The sequence below is a fragment of the Vanacampus margaritifer genome, chromosome 20 (genome assembly GCF_051991255.1).
Source record: "Vanacampus margaritifer isolate UIUO_Vmar chromosome 20, RoL_Vmar_1.0, whole genome shotgun sequence".
NCBI lineage: Eukaryota > Metazoa > Chordata > Actinopteri > Syngnathiformes > Syngnathidae > Vanacampus > Vanacampus margaritifer.
The window spans coordinates 8,880,443-8,903,805 of record NC_135451.1 but is presented as its reverse complement, the minus strand read 5'-3'; the positions used below and the strand labels follow the sequence as shown (position 1 = coordinate 8,903,805).

Genomic DNA, 23,363 nt, shown 5'->3' with positions numbered 1-23,363 from the left:
ACAGCACTACTTTTTTTCTCATACCTTTGATTAAGGTTTTTTTTTTTTAAGTATTTTTTAGCATTTTTTTATAGCATTTTTTTGAATTTTTATTTTACATTAATTCCAAGATCTGTTGCAAGTTTTGTAGAAAATACTAGAAAAATGCAATTAATCGCGATTAATTAGTACTAAAAATGTAATCACTTTGCAGCACTACTTTTTTTCTCAAACCTTTGATTAAGGTTTTTTTAAAGCATTTTTTAGCTTTTTTTTTAGTATTTTTTTTTAATTTTTATTTTACATTAACTCCAAGATCTGTTGCAAGCTTTGTAGAAAATACTAGAAAAAATGCGATTAATCGCGATTAATTAGTACTAAAAATGTAATCACTCTAAAGCACTACTTTTTTTCTCATACCTTTGATTAAGGTTTTTTTTTTAAGTATTTTTTAGCATTTTTTTTAGCATTTTTTTGAATTTTTATTTTACATTAACTCCAAGATGTGTTGCAAGCTTTGTACAAAAAGTACTAGAAAAAATGCAATTAATCGCGATTAATTAGTACTAAAAATGTAATCACTTTGCAGCACTACTTTTTTTCTCAAACCTTTGATTAAGGTTTTTTTAAAGCATTTTTTAGCATTTTTTTGAATTTTTATTTTACATTAACTCCAAGATGTGTTGCAAGCTTTGTAGAAAATACTAGAAAAAATGCAATTAATCGCGATTAATTAGTACAAAAAATGTAATCACTTTGCAGCACTACTTTTTTTCTCAAACCTTTGATTAAGGTTTTTTTAAAGCATTTTTTAGCTCTTTTTTTTAGCATTTTTTTGAATTTTTATTTTACATTAACTCCAATATGTGTTGCAAGCTTTGTAAAAAATACTAGAAAAAATGCAATTAATCGCGATTAATTAGTACTAAAAATGTAATCACTTTGCAGCACTACTTTTTTTCTCAAACCTTTGATTAAGGTTTTTTTAAAGCATTTTTTAGCTTCTTTTTTTTAGCATTTTTTTATTTTACATTAACTCCAAGATCTGTTGCAAGCTTTGTAGAAAATACTAGAAAAAATGCAATTAATCGCGATTAATTTTGCAATTAATTAGTACTAAAAATGTAATCACTTTACAGCACTACTTTTTTTTCTCAAACCTTTGATTAAGTTTTTTTTTTTAAGCATTTTTTAAATCAATTTCACTATACGATCTTCAAATGTATTTTGTTTCTTTGCTTATAAATGTCTGCCGTTTGTAAATGTGAAAGTCTATGAACTGTGTTATAGAAATAAAGTTGCCTTGTCCAAAGATAGATATATTACTTATACACGTAACGAAGAAAGATCTCAGGTGTAGTGGGACACCTCCCATCCCCCCACCCCCACCTCCCGGCTGCCGGCCCCACCCAGATTGATGGTAGATGAAGGCATCACAGGCCGCTTTTTTTTACAATGAGAGCACTTCCTCCGGGCCTAATGGCCTCTGAGCCGCAGCTTTTGTCCCCTGATTAGCCGGCCTATTGAAGGCTCAGACCCCTAATTGCACAGCCTGTTTAGCAACCCAGCATTACAGTGAGTATTAATGAGGCACAATTACTGCGCCCAGGAAATCTCCCGGCCCCGGACCACTCCATTTTGCTGAAGGTACCCAAAAACCCTCCTTGAGTGTAGAATTCAGCCTGCTATATCCCAACAGCTTTCAGGGAGGGAAGAAAATACATGCATTTATTCGAAGCCATCTCATAATTAGGCACTGGAGTGAATGACGGACGATTGAGTGCGTGAGGAAGGCGAGGGGAGGACGAGAGAGAGAGGGGAGGGCGAGAAAGCAGCATTCAATAGCAAAAAAAATAATAATACAGATACAAAAGGCGGAAGAATGACAGACACATGAGTGAACCCTGCTTGGAGAAATGAGGAGATAGGAAAAAATGGATGAGGGGGAGGGAGAAAAGTGGAGCGGGGGTCAGATTAAAAGCTACAGTTTAGCCACGTATAACATCCTAGCAATGCGGTTTTGTCGGAAATCTACCAGGTGACAAAAAGTTCTGCCTCTGACAGCTGTAGGGATATGCTGAAGCATTCCCACATATGTTATTGGGATTTTTATTCTCCACACTTTTTTGCCCTATAACAACTCCCGCCATAATACTTACGGTTTATGCCGTCCAAATTTCAACTTGCTTCGAAAATTCGCGCCTCTCGCCGTATATATTGTCTGATTTCACATTACTTACAGTATTCGCACAATTTAAGGTTAAATATTCCACGCCCACTTCCATACATACAACTTCTATCTGTCTGATACTGCTCAGTGGCACAGTTGGTAAAGTGCAATGTCCACTAGCCAGGAGGTCGCAGGTTCGAATCCCACCTCCGACTGCACGCTGCAAATATATCCATGGCCATTATGCTAAGTGATATACATCTATACCAACTGACTATCTTATCAGAAAATGGATTCTAATTTCACTGAAATGATTAAAAGCATGTTAGCTTTCGACAGATGACACTTTTCAAAATAAATGCACCATTAGTCATGATTTTAAACAAGTCGAGTTAGCTCAGTCGTTGCCTGCCACCACGGATATATAAAATATATTCAAATGTACCTCCATAAATGTTTAAAAACAAACAGGTGTTAAAGATAAAATGTACCCTACAAAGTTAATTACAACTGAACTGTAAGCGTGCTTAGTATCTCCCTTCATTTTCTTGCCACCGGGTGGTATTTCCATTCATTCTAATGCATTTGATTGTATTATATGTTTTGAATGTATTGGACTTTATTTTTATCTAATACAGTGATTTTTTTCATGTTGAGAAACACTGAGGTAGTTGGCATGTTTAATCAGTTGTACAATATGAATTCTACCTAGCAACAAGAAAAAAAATCAATAAAAAAATTATTAAAATACTGTATTGAATAAATACTTTATTTTTTTACTACAATATTACAGCAAGTAAACTTAAATATATTGATAACAATTAATCAAATCATAGCTCATACGTAAATTGTTAAAAAAAAAACAAAAAAAAACAGTTAGGTCAAAAATAACCCAACCATGGGTCAAAAATGGACCGATCCTCTATTTTGGTCAATTTGAGAAATGGGACTTTTATTGTATAACAACTCATAAATATTGGTCAGATCCCTTACTTGGATCAAAAAAATTGGGTCATTTTGCATAAAACAACCCAGAAATTGAGTCAAATTGACCCATAAAATGTATTAGTCCACTTTTGATCCATAATTGGGTTACTTTTGACCCAACTGAGTGTAGCGTTGCATGACATCACATGACATCACAACATTTCAAATAAGTCAGCATTCAAATAAGGCACTGAACTGATTTGGCGACCCAGAACGGCTCACTGGTAGTGCTACACGCTCCCAAACCGGATTGCAAAAACGATTTCTGTTTTCATGGCTTTTACTGTACTGTAGATTTTGTCTATAAAAGACATCAGAATTGGGGACTTGGTCCTGCATTGTACAGTTAAATGCAGCCTACTTCCTGAGCAAGAATAGACCAGTTCTCTAGATGAGATAAGACAGAGAGGTGGAAATGTTCCTCCCGCTCCCGTAATTAACATGGACGTCTCAGTCACTCATCAGCATTCCGTCTGCATCACTTTTGTGCGCACCAAACACACGCGTATCGATTCCTCTTGCGGATTGTAAACGCATTTCGGGGCGAGCCGGTGAGGTGAGAGAGCCCCTCAAGTACTTGTGCGTGGTTTGTAAGGTCTTAAATTCGGCCAAGATTAGCCTCCATAAAGAGGATTTGCAACTTTTGTGTGGAATATTCGCAACGCGGGCCTAGACATTTCAGGAATGTTCAGTCGGGCTTTCAGGGCATTGTGTTTACTCACCTGTCACTCTGTTTCTCCTTTTCTTTCCCTGAACCCCCCCCCCCACGCACCTCACCCATCACGCGCACTTACCGCGACCAAGTCTGCCGGCGTCGACAGCGCAAACGTGAGTACATTAGTCTCATGCGATCTGCGCAAGGGAGCCTGTCTGTCTCAGCTCAGCTCAGAGCACTTCACCTGAATGGCCTTTGTTTCCCCGTGACCCCCCTTAGAGCGGGTCGCAGCCCCAAGCCATTCCACCCCACTGTGGCCCTCCTCAGGTTTCTCTCTCCCGGAGATATCCGGGGGAAGAAAAGAAGAGGATCGCGACAGGGAGATGTAAAAAGAGAGGTTAGAGGCTCAGGTGAGCTTAGCGTGTAGCTTGTCAATCACACATCATACGGCGTAGCTCAGGGGAGGTTCTTTCCTTCCACTGCAGTGGCCCCTCTTCTCAACCTATGATGCTTCATTCAGCTATGGGTTTTATTCAAGTCGCCAACCAGGCTCTGCCAAACTAGAGGACTGACTGTTGTGATGTCTTTCATTATGTAGAATTATGTTCTGGGTTTTTTTTCCCAGGTTCATGCTGTGCTCCCCTTTTAAAGGAGTAGAGGTTGAGCCTTGCCCCCCCTCCCCAATCCTCTTGTTAATTTTTCTCATCTAAGAATCTCGGGGCACTGATATCGTCCCACCAGGCTTCCCATTTTGTCATTGTTATTTTTTATATTTTTTTATAAATATTGTGTAGTATAGTTTTGTTTTAAGTCAAGTAATAAAGACTGACTATTTTAGATGCAAATTAAAAATGCCAAGTGAAGTCTAGATAGACTCTATTTGTTAATTTTTTTTTTTAAAAAAGTAGCCCATTTATGTTAAGTAAAATCAATTTTTAAACTATTTATGATAACTGGAAAACTTTGTTTTTATTTTATTTATTTTTATAAAAGCAAACTTTATTCTTAAATTTCACTGTTCTAAATGCACTTCCAATTAAGTGGCAAAACTAGTTTTTATGTTAATCAGTAAAACTGAATGCAGACATAAATCCTAAAAATAAAAAAAAATGGGGGACAAAATTGACGTGTTTTTCACAGCAGCGGGACAATTTACTGAATGTAACGTGTAATGAAACTTAGTTACTTTTAAAATCAAGTAATCAGTGAAGTAACTAAGTTACTTTTTTAGGGTAACTTTTAGTCTTTATCCCCACCACTCCTAATCTTATCTTTTCTCATCTTTCTTTTTTTTGTGAATAAGATTGTTTTTAATATTTTTTTTAAATAAAAACAAACTTTATTCTTAAAAGTCACTGTTAAAAATGCACTTCCAATCAAGTGGCAAAACTAGTTGTCATTTTATGTTCATCAGTATTTGCTGAATGTAACTATTAAACAGAAGTGGGCATTCCATCAATATTGCCGGAATGTCCATTTTGTTGACGATTGAAGATTGACGAGAGACTTTGAAAAACGGACAAATATAACATTGACGAAAGTGGGATTTCGTCCGTCAATGTAATCGGCAATCTGTCCATGACGGACATCCCATTTTGGTGATGGATTGATGAAACATTGACTGATTGCCCACTTCGAATGACGGAAACATTGACGGACCCTAATTTTGCCGAGCTATCGACGAATGACGGATTGACGGTTCGGCTCGAAATATTGACGACTGCCGAATGACGGACGCTCAAAATTCATTCACCTCTGCTATTAGAGTAACTTGTAATTGAACTTAGTTACTTTCTAAGAAACTTGGGGTGCTGCTATCGTCGCGCCAGGCTTCCCATTTTCTCTCCCTCTTTTGGTCTTAGCTATTTTTAAGATTCCTGGATAGGTTGTGACTGAGAAGACAAATTCCTTGAGTGTTTTACATACTTGGCCAATAATTCTGACTATAAACGGTGCCTTATTGTCTTCAGAATGTTTGCTACATTGGATTTCATTGAGAAAATGCACTTGACAAAATGGTGCTCCCTGTATGCACAATTACCTTAGCAGCCTGCTCTCCACTCTTGCATTGTCAAGAGATGCCGATCTAATGGCGCCCATGGCTGATAAAGACGTCCTCCGTCTATATGAGGTGAGATAACATCAGTGACTGGAGAGCCGGAGCGTTATTAACGCTGAGCTTTGCTTGCCTGATGCAATCAGTGAAAATACAACCAAGTGCCCTCGGTGGAGCTCGGTCAAGCCTGCTAACCTCATTTGTGGGAGATGCTGACCTTGATTGATCCGATTATTGTTTTTGCCGTTTATTGTTTAGAAATAGTGTACATTCTTCAGGTAATATGGAAGGAATCTAAAAATATTGTTTTTCCATCACAAGATTAATAATTAAAGATGTCAAGTAATAAAGCCTTTATTTTAGAGTTAACAATATAAAGCCAAACGTATCGTATCATTTTGAGCCCAATATTTCATGACTATAATGTTTATTTCCCCCATTAAAACCCTGACGTATATGATCTGACACATGCATTGCACGGATAATCCATTAGAGGGCGGTATCAGCCAGTTGATGGCTTTTCCAGCGACCTTGCAAGACCGCCCCAATTGACAACGGAGAAACGCCTAGACTTATTGTGGGAATGCTGGAAGCCTCCCCCATGGAGAACCTGGGTTCAAACCCCGCTTGGACCAAATTCGAGTACATTCGATGGTTCGATACCAATTGACTATCATATCAGGAAATTGATTTTAATTGGATTAAATCCCACCTTGGACAGATTGCAGTTCAAGTTTTCTTTTAATTAATTTGTCATTTAACTACATTTAAAAAAAATTTTTTTTTACATAATTTATCTTTGAATTTCGTTCATAAGCATTCAGCTATTTTTGACAGTTGTAAATGTACAAATTTAAAACATTGTGACCAGATGTATCAAATATGACACAAATCAAAAGTCGTATGTGGAAGAATATTTTTTTTTCCAAAAGGACCAATAAATACTCTATTTACAAAGAATCGGAATTTCATTTTCAAGTTTTCTTTTAATTCATTTGTCATTTAACTATGATTAAAAAATAATAATTTTCACATAATTTATCTTTGAATTTCCTTCATAAGCATTCAGCTATTAGCATTCAGTTCCCAGCATTCCCACGCAATTTTTGCAGGAATTGCACTTAGTCTAGTTAATAGTTTGTTCTTTCTGATTTTTGGAAATACTAATATGCTTGATATGTCTGTTTATTTTTGACAGTTATAAATGTACGAATTTAAAGCATTGTGACCAGATGTATCAAATATGACACAAATCAAAAGTCGTAGGTGGAAGAATATATTTTTTTCCCAAAAGGACCAATAAATACTCTATTTACAAAGAATCGGAATTTCATTTTCAAGTTTTCTTTTAATTCATTTGTCATTTAACTATGATTTAAAAAAAAAAAAAAATTCACATAATTTATCTTTGAATTTCCTTCATAAGCATTCAGCTATTGGCATTCAGTTCCCAGCATTCCCACGCAATTTTTGCAGGAATTGCACTTAGTCTAGTTAATAGTGTGAAATGTTCTTTCTGATTTTTGGAAATACTAATATGCTTGATATGTCTGTTTATTTTTGACAGTTATAAATGTACGAATTTAAAACATTGTGACCAGATGTATCAAATACGACACAAATCAAAAGTCATATGTTGAAGTTTGTTTATACTCATTTTATCTAATATATTTCATAGTTCAGGCTTTATAAGGTTAATTTAAAAATGTATTTATGTCAGGTCAAGTCTGAAAACTTTACAAGTACACGCCACTATTAAAAGAAATCCACCGATACCAACGCCGATTGTCGCTCTTCATTGTTTGCAAGAGACAGTAAAATGACTGTGATACTGTTTGTGAGCAGTTGTGGGCTACTGCTATAATCATTATAAATTCGAATTAATTATTCATATAGAAATGACACGGCTGTCAGTGTTTATTTGAAAGGAGGCGGGTAAAGGTTGTCGAGATTCCGAGGCTTTCCTGTTTGTGGAGAGATTGCGGGGAGGTTGGAGGCGGAAAGCGTGCGCCAGCTGAGGTCATCCGTGTCCCACTATCTGGCCTTGGGGATTTATCTCTTGCTTGCGCGCCGTTAGCGAGAGATTCAAATATAGTTTACGTGAACTTGGGTGTGAAGGTTGCAAGCAAAGCGGGAGATAACAACATTGTTTACATACATAATCATGTTTTAATCAGACTGCTAATGAGCACTATAAGATGCCCAGGGTAGCTCATCAGGGGCAATGCTTAGCCTCTGATGTGCATAACAAGAACAATTCTGGAGTTTAAACGAGACGCGCCAAGCCCGAGTTGCAAACTCCACAAGGCCATTTGCGTTCCACATCTGCTGCGTTCAGCCCACCCTCCCGCTTGCGCTTTCCCCGTTTCCCTACCTTGCCATTTTCCTGCCTCTCCCGCTTTCCCTCCTTCCGTCTGGCGGCCATCCTCGCCCGTGCCATCTGTTTCTCCGTGAAGCCACGCGCAGACGAGACAGGCGGTCTGAGAGAGGGAGCGAAACAGAGGATGAGCGAGGAAGAGGAAACTGGAGACACTGGAGTCATTTACTGGGCGCTGGCACGGAGATATGACCAAAATAAGACATGTAATGAATTCAAAGTTGGCTAATTTGAAACTATCGCCAGTTAAATTCAGATACATTTTGAACAAAGATTTCACTGCCTATCGCACTGAATGTGCTTTTGGCATTTCAATCAACTATTTAACAATCTACTCGACTCTGGATTGAGTTATGATTTTATCATTTCTACATTATATTATAGTCAAGTCTCCAAAGCCTCCCCAGTTGCGACACATGTCCTGACAGGAACTAGGAAGTGAGATCAGATTTTCTACAGTCTTTCTGTACGCAAAGCTAGATTGTGTCTGAAACAGGAAGTCAACCCAAACATTTTCTTTACTATATGTTCTATGCAGCCCCGCTAGTCTAAACACAACATCCTGATTAATATTGTGTTTGCGGAATATCGATTAAGCGGCAAAATCCACCTGTTTTTATCCCTCTCAAGCGGCGGCCATTTTCTCACTTGCTGTTGACTGTGATAAATGAATGACATCGCAACTGCTCCGGCTCAGATAACGACCAATCACAGCTCAGCTTAGGAATGTCACGTGACCAAACTTAGAAAACAGGTGAGCCGTGATTGGTCGTTAGCGGCAGCCATTTTTGACTGAACATGACTTTCTTTATCAATTCGAACTCCGACATACAATTCAAACTTAGCACACAAACCAGACACAAGAAAAAGAAAACACACAAAACAAAAACAAAAAAACTCAAAAGGTCTAATCAGAACTACATTTTTCCAGCTCAGCTAACGACCAATCACAGATTAGTTTAGGAATGTCACGTGACCAAACTTAGAAAACAGGTGAGCCGTGATTGGTCGTTAGTGGCAGCCATTTTTGACTGAACATGACTTCTTTTTTTTTTTTGCTTTCTTTATCAATTCGAACTCCGACATACAATTCAAACTGAGCACACAAACCAGACACAAGAAAAAGAAAACACACAAAACAAAAACAAAAACAAAAAAACTCAAAAGATCTAATCAGAACTACATTTTTCCAGCTCAGCTAACGACCAATCACAGATTAGTTTAGGAATGTCACATGACCAAATAAAAAAAAAACAGGTGAGCCGTGATTGGTCGTTAGCAGCAGCCATTTTTGACTGAACATGACTTCTTTTTTTTTTTTGCTTTCTTTATCAATTCGAACTCCGACATACAATTCAAACTGAGCACACAAACCAGACACAAGAAAAAGAAAACACACAAAACAAAAACAAAAACAAAAAAACTCAAAAGGTCTAATCAGAACTACATTTTTCCAGCTCAGCTAACGACCAATCACAGATTAGTTTAGGAATGTCACATGACCAAATAAAAAAAAAAACAGGTGAGCTGTGATTGGTCGTTAGCGGCAGCCATTTTTGACTGAACATGACTTCTTCTTTTTTGCTTTCTTTATCAATTCGAACTCCAACATCCAATTCAAACTGAGCACACAAACCAGACACAAGAAAAAGAAAACACACAAAACAAAACAAAACAAAAACAAAAAAACTCAAAAGGTCTAATCAGAACTACATTTTTCCAGCTCAGCTTACGACCAATCACAGATTAGTTTAGGAATGTCACATGACCAAAAAAAAACAAAAAACAGGTGAGCCGTGATTGGTCCTTAGCGGCAGCCATTTTTGACTGAACATGACTTCTTCTTCTTTTTTGCTTTCTTTATCAATTCGAACTCCAACATCCAATTCAAACTGAGCACACAAACCAGACACAAGAAAAAGAAAACACACAAAACAAAAACAAAAACAAAAACAAAAACAAAAACAAAAACCAAAAAACTCAAAAGGTCTAATCAGAACTACATTTTTCCAGCTCAGCTAACGACCAATCACAGATTAGTTTAGGAATGTCACATGACCAAACTTAGAAAACAGGTGAGCCGTGATTGGTCCTTAGCGGCAGCCATTTTTGACTGAACATGACTTGTTTTTTTTTTTGCTTTCTTTATCAATTCGAACTCCGACATACGATTCAAACCAGAACGGTGCTGTCAAACAAGACACAAGAAAAAGAAAACACACAAAACAAAACACAACAAAACAAAAACAAAAACAAAAAAACTCAAAAGGTCTAATCAGAACTACATTTTTCCAGCTCAGCTAACGACCAATCACAGATTAGTTTAGGAATGTCACATGACCAAATTAAAAAAAAAACAGGTGAGCCGTGATTGGTCGTTAGCGGCAGCCATTTTTGACTGAACATGACTTCTTCTTCTTTTTTGCTTTCATAATCAATTCGAACTCCAACATCCAATTCAAACTGAGCACACAAACCAGACACAAGAAAAAGAAAACACACAAAACAAAACAAAAACAAAAAAAATCAAAAGGTCTAATCAGAACTACATTTTTCCGGCTCAGCTAACGACCAATTACAGATTAGTTTAGGAATGTCACATGACCAAACTTAGAAAACAGGTGAGCCGTGATTGGTCCTTAGCGGCAGTCATTTTTGACTGAACATGACTTCTTCTTCTTTTTTTTGCTTTCTTTATTAATTCAAACTCCAACATCCAATTTAAACCAGAACGGTGCTGTCAAACAAGACACAAGAAAAAGAAAACACACAAAGCAAACAAAACGAAAACAAAAGACAGTCATTTTTTTTCCGGCTCAGCTAACGACCAATCACAGCTCATTTTAGGACTGTCACATGACCAAACTTAGAAAACAGGTGAGCCGTGATTGGTCGTTATCTGAGCCGGAGCAGCTGTGATGTCATGCTCAGTTGACAGCTAGTGACAAAATGGCCGCACCCATAAGATGGGAAAAGCATAATTGAGAACGTCAATTGAGATTTTTTTTTGTTGCTTTTTGGGCTCACCTTATCTTGACTCTTCTTCCTGGCTACCATAGAGATGTGGAAAAATAAAAATGTTAACCTCGTGAAGTTATATAGTTGATATACGGTACACAGTAATTTATTAATCTGTTTGATTTTTTGCTGGAACCAAAAGTATGAGTGGTGATGAGGATCAAGAAATGGCAGCGACCACACATTGACGGATTAGGATTTAAAATTAAAATACTCTAATAACGACCCTCAATTGATTAATTAAATGATTAGAAGCTGTGCACTATCGATTGAGTTCATACAGTGTACATAAAAGATGGCAAATATGTGAACATAATAGATTACCTTAGCGTGTGTTTGTCTGACTGTCTGCCCTTGAGTTTCAAACATTGGCATTTTTTTTCACTGGGTTTGCGGCTGCTACGATTGGGCAACAAATGGCCAAGCAAACAAGGGGTAAAAGCAAAAAACTCCACAACCAAATATCTGATGTCATCAGAAAATAACTTTAAAAAAGTGATCAAAGACTAATTTCAAAATTATGAATCCACCTGATTGCCGTTGCAATATTCAACCCTCAGAGAGCAAATCTCGCCAAATATTCACATGATCTGGTCTATGCTCGTCATGCTTGTCGGCATTTGAACAATGTCATTCCAAAGCTATGTATGCGAGCGTGTCTGTGTTTCCTGAGCAAACGGAATCTCTGCAAATCTTCCTGAGCGGAGAGAGAACAAGTTGCACGCTGTTTTACAAGGAGGGGGGAGATAAATCTGTCAGGAGTGTCAAGTAGCAGGCGTCAAGGCGGCCAAAAGCAGACGCCTGCTAGCTGGCCAGATTCTTGTGGCATCAGATGGCTGAAAAACGGCAAACAATCGCACAATAAACACACACAGACGCGCACACAAACACATACACTTGCTTGGCTCGGGGACGGCAGCCAAAAGCAGTCAGTCCGTTGGCCGAGGAAGAGCGGGCCAGACAATGTTGTGTTTTAATTAATTTTCAAGTGAGTGAAAAGTAATTCACTTGTCTTAAGATTGTTGTAGGAATCGATCTTTTTTTTTTTTTTGTGGGAGCATTATTTTTGTTTTATATGCTCGTGTTGGAGCTTGCATTATCCCTTTCACATTTTCAATTTCTATACAATAACGTTACGGATGGTCTATCACACTTTTTTTTTCAGACTGATACCAGTACGAGTACTCAACTCTTTAGTAGTCACCGATACCAAGTACCGATACCACCAGTGCTTGTGATACATAACCCCACCCTCTCTACCCCCCCCCCCCAAAAAAAATTATGACAGATCATTTGAGAGAGACAGCTATATAATCTCAATTTGGCATTTTTCCTTAAAATTGCATGAAATTAATGTACCGATACCTTGAAATAAGGCCGGATATCGACCCGTTACCGGTACCTGTTATCTGTACTTGCCTAACGCTAATTAAAAAAAAAAAAAAAAAAACTATTATAATAATTAAAAAAAATTAAATTACAAAAATGAAAAAGCTAACAATTATAATTATGAAAAATTTAAAAAAAATTATGTAATTAATGATTTTTTTTAATCAAAAACAATTATTATTAAAAAAAAAAAAACACTTATTACTACAAAGGTTGGGTAAGTACTGATACCAGGTATCGGTATCAGGCCGATATCCGTCCGTATCTCAAGGTATCGTCGGTATTTGCAATTTGGCCCATACCATTATCAGCCACCCTCTTGTGACTGTTTTACAATCAAAAATCAGAAATTAGAAGAATAGAAAATTTTTCATTAATTTCATGCAATTTTAAAGGGGAAAAAAAAGCTATATTGGGATATATAGGTCTTTCTTTAAAAGTGTCTTTTGTCATTTTGGGGAGGGAAATTTCATGTATAAAAAATAGGGATGTTTGATACCACTTTTTTCCAAACCGGTCCCAGTGCGAGTACTCAACTCTTGAGTAGACACTGATATTGATGCCGATACCAAGTACAGCTGCTGCTAGTACTTTTGATACATAAAATTTCACTCAAAAAACAATGAAATATTTAGAATAAATATATATTTAAATCTTATTTAAATGTATTAAAGCTACATATCCCAATATAACATTTCCGACAAAAAGTACACGAAACGAATGGCAATTTCTTATTCTTCCTATTTCTAGTTCCAGATTGTAAAAAGGCCACAAGAGGCACTCGCCGTCGTGAGTACCGATACCTTGAAAGGCCTGCTATCGGCGTGATTTGATACTTGGTATCGGTACTTTTGCTCATCTCTAATCAAAGGTACTAGTGGTATTGGTACTTGGTATCGATATTGGTGACTATTTAATAGTATGAATGGTACCAAGAAAGTGTAATTAACTCATTCACTACCATTGACGGTTATAAACGTCAAAAAATAATTTTAACTATTTCTATTAGTTTAACCTTTTATCTACTTTTGTTAACAGGAGTATGAAATTATTTTATTGTACATTTAAAGAGATATAAGTTTTGTGATTACTCATGAGTTAACTAGTGAAGTCATGCGATTAATTACAATAAAAAAATGTATCGCCTGACACCCCTAATTTTTAATAATTGTCTCGTCAGGCGATTAAAATGTTTATTTTCTATCTTCACTAGTTTAAATGCACAATAAAAAAAATCTAGGTTTTCATACTTTTGTTAACAAAAGTGGGGGAAAAAAGTTAAACGAATAGAAATTTTTGACGTTTATAGCCGTCAATGGCAGTGAATGCGTTAATAATCCCCCTGCCGCTGTTTGAGTTACCACAATACACTCGGTGGAGAAAATGTTACGATTTCAAAGCTTTCTTGCTCCTCACTAGATTTGCTCCCGAAAACACACAAACTGGTTACACAGAGGGACGGCAGCTGTAAAGAAGGATTTACAGGGGGGGGGGGGGCCGCCTGTCCTCCCAGCAGTAGGCTGATTGGAGGGGCCGGCTGTGTTTGTTAAGGTAATGGGCCCTAGGTGAGCTAATTCACAGGGTACACGCTCCACGCTCTGTCACCTCAGCAGCACCTCCAAGGATTGGGTGGGGGTGGGGGTGGGGGGGGGGGGGGATTGGTGGTCCAAGCTCTCCCCTAAATCCCCTCCCCGCCTTGCTTGGTCTACTTCAGCTCCACCTGAAAGTGATTAACCAGGGCCAGCCATGAGCAAACAAGCCCCATATGGAGTGTCTATAGGCTGGAGCCTGGGGAGCCTTCCTCCACCTCTTTTGCAGAAAAGAGGCCTGAGCAAACACGGCTAATGAAGTCTTAACAAGCAGCCCGGGGTTAGTGTGAGCCCGCTAAATGCCACCGAGGCTCTTGGAATTGTGTCCGGCAGATTGGCTAAATCTCCTCCAAGCTTTTCCCTTTACAAGATAAAGTTGCATTAGCATATCTGCGTCTCGCCATCTCATACGGTCTTGGAACTGGGAAAGCGGTCACACTTGATGGGCTTCCTCTCGGGGCGCTTGATTATGCCGGGCGTTTAAATGGAACGCATTAACTTTGCTTCCTGATGTTCATTGAGGATTTTATTCATTGGTCACACATCCTTCGCAAAGCTTTGGTGCCGGCTCATATTCTCTCACAGCATGGGGGCCAGCGCAAGATGAGCAGATATCATATCGTCATTGCGCTGCCCTGCTCTTACTTTTCACGCATAATGAGAGATTTCACACCATTCGTTGCATCCATGCGCAAACAAGCACTCAAAGCAGACTCGTGTAAACCGCCGCGGAGTCGGCCGAACTCTTGTCTCGCGGCCAATAACGGTGCTCTCGGCTCATTTAATCAAGCTGTGCTGTCCAAGCAAACTCAAGTGCGGGCTATTGCTTTAATTCAGTGGGTCAAAATAGCTAACTCATGTCATAAAGATCGGGCTGCAAACCAAACATAATATCAGCAATGTTGGATTATGCTTGGATTGGGATAGAGGATGATGCCTGTTGTGCTTGACCATAATTTGGCCTACAGGATTTTTTTACTTTACATACACAGGGGTCCTTTCTGTTGCTGTGTCTGTAAAAGAACCTGGATTTACATGTAAATTGGATTTGTTTATTATTGTAATCCCTTCATATTATGTTGAGCAAAAAAACAACAACAACATAGGCTATGGTGTTCCACAGGGTTCAATTCTGGGACCTCTGCTGTTTTTATTCTAGCTACGGTAAAATTATATTTCATTTTTATATTTTATGCGCATAGGAAACTGATGGGGTTCAGTAACTCCAAAGGTTAAGAACCACTGGTCTAGTACTAACCAATGCTAATTCGTTGTTAAAGCCAGTTATAATAAGTATTTATATGAAACACTTCTTGGCCATAAATAACGCCAAACGTATTAAATTAAATACAAGACATTTTGAGCCCTCTATTTCATGAGTATATTTTTTTTCCCCCCATTCAAACCCTGACGTATATGATCTGGCGCATGCATTGCACTGATAATCCATTAGAGGGCAGTATCACCCAGCTGATGACCTTGCAAGATCGTCCTAATTGAGAAAGGAGAGACAACTATACTTAATAATTTATAGTAGGAAATATTCTTTCTGATTTTTGGAAATACTAATATGTTTGATACGTCTGTTTATTATTATACTTTTGACAGTTATAAATGTAGAAAATTTAAAGCATTGTGACAAGATGTATCAAATATGACACAAATAAAAAGTCATATTTACATATTTACGAAGAATCAGAATTTTCTCTCATATAATTCATAGTTCAGGCTTTATAAGGTTAAACAATCAAATGCAAAACAGTCCAGCAACAAATGAACGTCATTTCTTATGTCGTATGTTGGGACCATACCACATACAAAGAAGACAGGAATAAAATTTTAACTTTACAACAATTTGATTGGTGGAAATATGATTGGATGATATTTAGCATTTTATGCAAAACCGGTGTTCGGCTGTCTTAATTTGCCCGATCGATCAGTGATGTCATTGATTGGATCCACGAAATAAGACATTACATGTTATATTTAATGCTCATCAGCATTTTTTGAAGATTTTTTAAATTTTGTTTTATTTTGCCCCAATGCATTTCAGTTGACGTCAATTACAGTTTTTTTCACTAAATGTATTGCTCTATCTTCTGATCGCATGAGCGATCAGTTATCTGTTTGTTTGTTTGTTTCAAACTCATTGTTCACTAATCAGATGAAAATCCTGATTGTGTAAACTCAAATTTTCTGCAAAAATATCAGTTTGAACTTCATTCATGCATGTGGTCAAGCAAGATGTCAGCATACCTCAGAGACAGCCCATGTTGTGCTGTTTAGCTTATTCCATAAGAAGTACCAGCATCAACCAGGGAGGCTCGGGATGGAAACTGTAAGAAAAGGATTTACACAGTAAGTTAGTTACATGACGTATATAGACTCACATTCAAAGTATTTGCATTGGATCTCTTATTTTTTCAGGAAAAAGTCACTGTCAACTATGACTGAACTCTAGCAGAGCAGAGATAACCAGATAACAGTAGATAATGAAATCACACTGACTATTAAGTGGCGATGACAGAAATAACAGCAAATAGAAATTAGTACAACAGGGAGATCATCAGTCACACGCACTAAGCGCGTTAACACAGATATGAGTTCCTCTGTCTCACTTTGCTCTGCTGTTTGCTCTCTGCCTCGCGCAATTACGCCTCCCGTGGAGCTTTATGCAAGCGTTAAACGAAACATTAGCACCTCATTTGAAAAATAAAACAGCTTTTCACAAGGACAGGCAGCACCCTGGGCAGTCTTACCATGCGCAAATTAACCAGTTTAGCTAACTGGCACTCACACACAGATATGAGAAGAAATCCGTGTTTTTTACGTGTTGCATTTAGGGCGACTAATTTAAAAAATAATAATTAATAAATACGATTTTTATTGTATCAATATTAATCTGACCGTGTGTATTATTATGGTTATTGTTTGAGCATTATTGCCTTTTTAAAACAAAATCCAATTGTTATTAGCGGCCCAGTGTCAACAAAGTAACTTCCGCACAACCTTGAATGACTTGGCCTCAGCCCAGCCTCCGCCGCCTCGTGATTGGAGGATCTGGTTTGGGGGCGTGACCCGCCAGCCTCTTGTGTATATATCCGCCACTTGGTCGGCTCGCTGCTGATTTACATGAGAACCAATAATAAAGAAGTCGCAAACGCGCTGAATGTGTTTCAGTGAAGGACAAGGCGAAGACGCACGTTTTGCTGATAGCAGAGGATTTTTGTGTGTGTGTTTTTTTTAACGGACTGGTGAAAGGTGACAGAGAAGAAGACGGTGGATTCTCCTTTCCTCTCCTCCATCTTGACTGCTGCTCGCCGCACCGAAGGCTGCCTTTCTCCTGCTACATTCAAAGTAAAACACTCGCAACTCCATGCAAGCCCCGCGGAGACGCGAGATGGGCTCGCCGCACGAAATCTGACCGCGGAGGATTTATTTGGATCACGCGCACACACACAAACGGAGAAGGAGCCGAGACTGCTCCGGCGAGATGGAGCTGTTCGGGATTTACCTGCTCCTCTCCCTCGCCCTCCTGCCCAGATCCAGCTGCACCACCGCTAAGGAGATCACCTGCCAGGAAATAGTCGTACCCTTGTGCAAAGGTATCGGCTATAATTACACTTACATGCCAAACCAGTTCAACCACGATACGCAGGAGGAAGCCGGACTGGAAGTCCACCAGTTCTGGCCTCTGGTGGAGATCCAGTGCTCGCCCGATCTCAAGTTTTTCCTGTGCAGCATGTACACGCCGATCTGTCTGGAGGACTACAAAAAGCCGCTGCCGCCGTGCAGGAGCGTGTGCGAGAGAGCCCGAGCCGGCTGCGCGCCCCTCATGAGGCAGTACGGCTTCCCGTGGCCGGACCGCATGAAATGCGACCAGCTGCCGGTGCAAGGCAACTCCGACATGCTTTGCATGGACGATAACAGGACTGACTCCACCACAGTGTCGCCTGTCATCCCCAAGCCTACGAATCATCCAGCGAAGGGGTTGAATCCACCCAAAGTGAAGCCAGGTAGAGTCAGCCCGCCTCGGTTGCACAAACCGGCTCCAGTCGGCTGTGACTCGGGTTGCAAATGCCTGGAGCCGATGGTGCCGGTCAACACGGAGCGCCACCCGCTGCACAACCGCGTCAAAACGGGCTACATCACCAACTGTGCCATGCCTTGCCACAGTCCTTACTTCACCCACGACGAGAGGGCTTTCACCGCCTTCTGGATCGGGTTGTGGTCCGTGCTGTGCTTCGTGTCCACCCTGGCCACAGTGGCCACCTTCCTCATCGACATGGAGCGCTTCAAGTACCCCGAGAGGCCCATCATCTTCCTCTCCGCCTGCTACATGTTCGTGTCGGTGGGCTACATCGTCAGGCTCATCGCCGGCCACGAGAAGGTGGCCTGCAGCCGGGACCTGGACGTGGAGCACATCCACTACGAGACCACCGGACCGGCGTTGTGCACGGTGGTCTTCCTGTTGATTTACTTCTTCGGGATGGCCAGCTCCATCTGGTGGGTCATCCTGTCGCTGACTTGGTTCCTGGCGGCCGGGATGAAGTGGGGTAACGAAGCCATCGCCAGTTATTCGCAGTACTTCCATTTGGCGGCGTGGCTCATCCCCAGCATGAAGTCCATAGCGGTTTTGGCGCTGAGTTCCGTGGACGGGGACTCGGTGGCCGGGATCTGCTATGTGGGCAACCAGAACCTGGACAACCTACGCGGGTTCGTCCTAGCCCCTCTGGTGATTTATTTATTCATCGGCACCATGTTCCTTTTGGCTGGATTTGTTTCTCTGTTCCGGATCCGCAACGTCATCAAACAAGGCGGCACCAAGACGGACAAACTGGAACGGCTCATGATTCGAATCGGGGTCTTCACCGTGCTCTACACGGTTCCGGCCACCATCATAGTGGCGTGTTACTTCTACGAACAGCACAACAGGCAGTACTGGGAAATATCTCACACCTGCGCCAACTGTTTACACGAACGGGAGCGGACAAGACCGGACTACGCGGTCTTTATGTTGAAATACTTCATGTGCCTTCTGGTGGGCATCACATCCGGAGTGTGGATCTGGTCCGGGAAGACTTTGGACTCTTGGAGGACTTTTTGCACCAGGTGCTGCTGGGGGAGCAAAGCCACCAGCGGCTCCATGTACAGCGACGTGAGCACGGGCCTGACGTGGAGGTCGGGCACGGCCAGCTCCGTGTCCTGCCCCAAGCAGATGCCATTGTCGCAGGTTTGAACAAAAAGCAGCTTATGAGGACTGCTAATTGTTCGGGAGATAACCCATCACACCCTGTCTTAAGCAATTTGCATTGTAATGAACTGCTGCTGGGGAGAACTTTGAAAACAATGTCCAGGCATTCACACAGGTTTAATTCCTCCCTGTGGATATGAATTAGAAGCTCATCTCCAATTTTTGAGGGGCATTACTTCTTAACAAAGCATTTTTTTGAATGAAACATTTTTCTACCTATCTCGTGCCAGTCAATCAAGTCAACTATGGTTTAAATTAAGCCTTAATAGTGCCTGTAGCACCCTATAATGTAAACACCTGAAAATGTCATAACATTTGCACTTAAGCAAAAAAAATAATAATAATTTCACCAATAATGTAAGAAAAAAAATCATGACTGACATTGCTGTTTAATGTTATATAATTGAGGTTTTTTTTTCCTCAAAACTGATAACGTAACATATATTTTCAATTTCAGTCCATAGTTCTTCATTTTGTCTTTTGAGAATCTAAGACTGTTATATACGTTCGCAGCAAAAATGTTAAAAGTTTGGTGTCAAACTGATCATATCAAACTTTAGTATTTATGTTCATTTTCAGTCCAAAATTTCTACATTTTTGTTTTGAGAATTTACGACTGTTATCTACATTCACTGCAAAAATTGGAGCGATCAAATGTTGCTGGTAAATGTTTCAAGTGCATTTTTAACCTGTCTGATTTGAATAGAGGTCAGTTGCAGAGTTAATCAAAGTAAGCTCCGCCCACTTGATTAAAACGGTTCTGCTGCAAAGACTTCTGGGGTATGATATTATTAAATTATTCGGTTTTGTGACATTTTTGATGGAGTTGAATGCAAATGTTATTACATTTTCAGGAAATTATTACGTTAAAGGGTGCTACAGTGCCCCGTTTTGTTTTTTTTACGGGTCATTCATTTTGTAATTTCAAAAATGTATTTATATACTGTACATTTGTGCATAAAAAGAAAAGTTTATAACTATTGTATATTTGTAAAAAGTGTAGATGTCTTTTTGTGGGAGAGCAAAAAAATATGACTTCTATTTTGACAATAAAACATTTGATAAATTTAAAAATGGATTACTTTTTTCTTCTTTTTTTTGTGGTCACAATTTGAAGGACGACATCCCTTTTAACCGTCAGAAAGTGGTAATTAGAGGCAGGGGTTGAGTTGGAACATCTCCATGATTGTTAAAGTCCTCTTCACATGCCCGCAGAAGCCCGCTTTCTTAATTTAGTAAAAAGGGGGACCGACCGGGCTGAATGCGGTGTAAATGCGGGGAACGGACCCTTTTCATCCGCGCAAACTTTGATCTTTCTTTTCGAACAGCGCCGAATAAAGGTGCTGAGTGTTAGGAGTGTCCGTCTGATGTGCCAAGGTTCCCCTAAACGTCCCCATTTGGAGGCTTTGATGGGCATTCTACAATTGAAAGAGCATTTTGGAACCCTTGCTTCTTGGGCGATCGTCAGGACTGAAACCTGCCAGTGCCCTTGGATCTTGTGTTTTTTTTTCTTCCTCCTTCTCTTTTTCGGCAGGCCTGAATTGAAACATCTCTCCATCGGGCTCAAGCTGTGTCAGCGAGTGCAAGGGCCTTGACGTGAATGATTGTGAAATTGCAAAGAAAGAGCCACAGGTGGTCTGTTCACATGATCTCACATCTTAGGAGCATCTAATTGAGGTCTTTTTGTAACAAATGTATCGTGTTTTGGACTTAATTAAGCCTTCAGGCTTTTATTAGAGGTTATACTGTAACTTTAGAAATGTTTTGGATTAGCTAGTTTTACAGGCATAATCCGGGACAGCTAAATGACGTGAGGAGGGGGGAGGGGGGGAGAAACCCGGAAGAGCGGGAAAAGGGAGAAAAGGTTAGGAAAAGTCACATTTTCTGTGGGCAAAAAAAATGAGTTAAACGTCCATCTTTACTTCATTTCATAAAAATCATCATATTATTTCCTTAATGTATACACAACGCGAATAATACTCATGTTTTCCATCCACCTCGCACATTGTTTACCTCTGCCATTACCACCAACAGCTCAGCCAAATTAAACACCAGCAACTACTGCCATCTAGTGGTCAAAAAGCATAATTACATCTTTACTTAAGCTGTAAAACCACACATCCCCGCGCCAACATTGCCATAAATTATCTGTCTACTACAGAAGCACGCACATACTATATAATTATCAAACAACTGTGCTTTCGACATTGATTTGACAAGCAGGTAGGTGCAGTTTACAAGGGAAGGTGGCAGGAGTGTCTCTGAGATGACTCTTTAGAAACAAATGCAGTCGGGTGCTGTAAAAGCTGCACAAGCCAAAACTGCAAATGAAAATACAACTCAAACAGCCTTAATTGGTCTCGACATTTGGTTTTGAAACGTGGGAGTCCGGGTTACATTTTTTTTTCCGCAGACCACAGTTTCCGTGGGTGTATTCTTACCCTAAATCAAACACATATCAGCGACCTCTGAGTTGGCTGACCTTTCTAGATTAATGTTGGAACTTCCTGACCTCCAAGCTCAAGCGCTTATTCCCTGTTGGCTAGTAGAGATGCCAGATGTTGGAAAAATAAAGAGAGTTTGTGGGTCTTTTAGACTGCATGGCATTCAAAGGGTGTCACTGAAACATTTTTTTCCCTTCTTTTTAATTGAGGCCTCACTATTTTGCCTTTATTTACTTAAAAAAATATATTAATTTAAAATGAATACAAATGGAGCACCATTTTGCAACCTTTTCAATGGTAAGCCTGACCTACTGACATCTGGTTAAAAAAAAAAAAAATAAATAATAATAATAATTTTATATTTGTTCAAGGTCCTGACCTGCCATTGTCTTCTTTGGACATTGTCCAGCTCTTCTTTGCAAGCTGTAGTGGTCCTAGCAGTGCAAACCTGCTGCTTTCTCCAATCCCACAATCCCTAATTCACGTCACAAAGCACAAGATTAAAATAGTAAAAACTGCATGTTACAATTAAAAAGTAAATATACTTCTTTCTTTCTTTTTAATGGAAGGGGAAAATCCTTGCAATGTATGCTATTTAAATTACTTTAAATGTTTTAAGATAAGTCGAGGGTCTAAATGAGACAAAGTGGCATATTTTTCATACTTAATTATGTACAATAATGCCCTTTTTAAGACGTGAGCATGTAGGTCAAGTCAGCTATAGCATACCGGTACTGAGTTGATGCTGCTGAATTGGTATTTTTATTTTATTAATGGTAGTTTACAACATTGTCCACTTGAGGGCGCCATTGCTACTGAATGATACGTATCTGTACCGTAACAAGGACGTCATCCACTTTTTAGGCCTTTATTATTATTTTTTAATATTATTATTACGTCCAAAGCCTTTCACGTTTGTCTTCACATTTTTTTGGAACGATTAGCTTATAGCCTCAGTTTGTACAGAAGCACAACAAATAATAAAATATATAAGTATGTATGTTGTTAGATTTCAATGGGGGACTCTAAGAAGGTTAATCTGGTTTGATTTGCATTTTAAAAACAAAACAAAAAAACGATTTAGCAATACACTCCTTAGAAACACATTGACAGCCAGATTTACAATTAAGGACACCTGATGAACTCTAACAAAGGCGAAAATGCATCTTAGGTTAAGATTTGTTGAGATTTATTACAAGAAAGTGTAATATAACAACCGATGACAAAACCCTGGTGTTAAAATTGTATACAATACCAAAGAGCAGCTGAAATTTCAAGTGTAAAATTCATTATGTATTTCACATTTTGTGTTTCTAGAGGACAACACGATGCTAAAAATCATCATCTAAAAAACAACAACATTGGAATATGTGACAAAAAAATAAAGTGCGACAAAAAGCTAACATTTCTTAAATGTCACAGTACGTTCCATTTATGCACATCAC

At 39.2% G+C, this 23,363-nt stretch overlaps 2 protein-coding genes across 7 annotated transcripts in view; one reads left to right on the top strand and one right to left on the bottom strand.

Moving 5' to 3' along the window:
- LOC144040590 (uncharacterized) overlaps nucleotides 1-17,193 on the bottom strand; it is a 316,049-nt gene extending 298,856 nt beyond the window's left edge. For 2 of the 6 annotated variants that reach the window (XR_013289773.1, XR_013289772.1), the window contains exons 1-4: nucleotides 16,980-17,193; nucleotides 16,477-16,556; nucleotides 8,222-8,327; nucleotides 5,833-5,913 (exon numbers count right to left, since the gene is read on the bottom strand). Coding sequence is in view for 4 of the 6 variants with exons in the window: in XM_077554906.1 (XP_077411032.1) it covers nucleotides 8,222-8,327; nucleotides 8,835-8,902 (174 nt within the window). In the remaining 2 variants the exon portion in view is untranslated. Of the gene's footprint in view, nucleotides 1-5,832; nucleotides 5,914-8,221; nucleotides 8,328-8,834; nucleotides 8,964-16,476; nucleotides 16,557-16,838 lie in introns of those variants that run through there. The other 4 variants (XM_077554906.1, XM_077554905.1, XM_077554907.1 and 1 more) reach the window with 3 other exon arrangements.
- A 152-nt stretch (nucleotides 17,194-17,345) lies between these two features.
- On the top strand, nucleotides 17,346-20,541 carry fzd8a (frizzled class receptor 8a). Its single transcript, XM_077554904.1, has one exon. The coding sequence runs from the start codon at nucleotides 17,714-17,716 to the stop codon at nucleotides 19,457-19,459; it is 1,746 nt and encodes a 581-aa protein (XP_077411030.1). The 5' UTR covers nucleotides 17,346-17,713; the 3' UTR covers nucleotides 19,460-20,541.
- The last annotated feature ends 2,822 nt before the right edge of the window (nucleotides 20,542-23,363 follow it).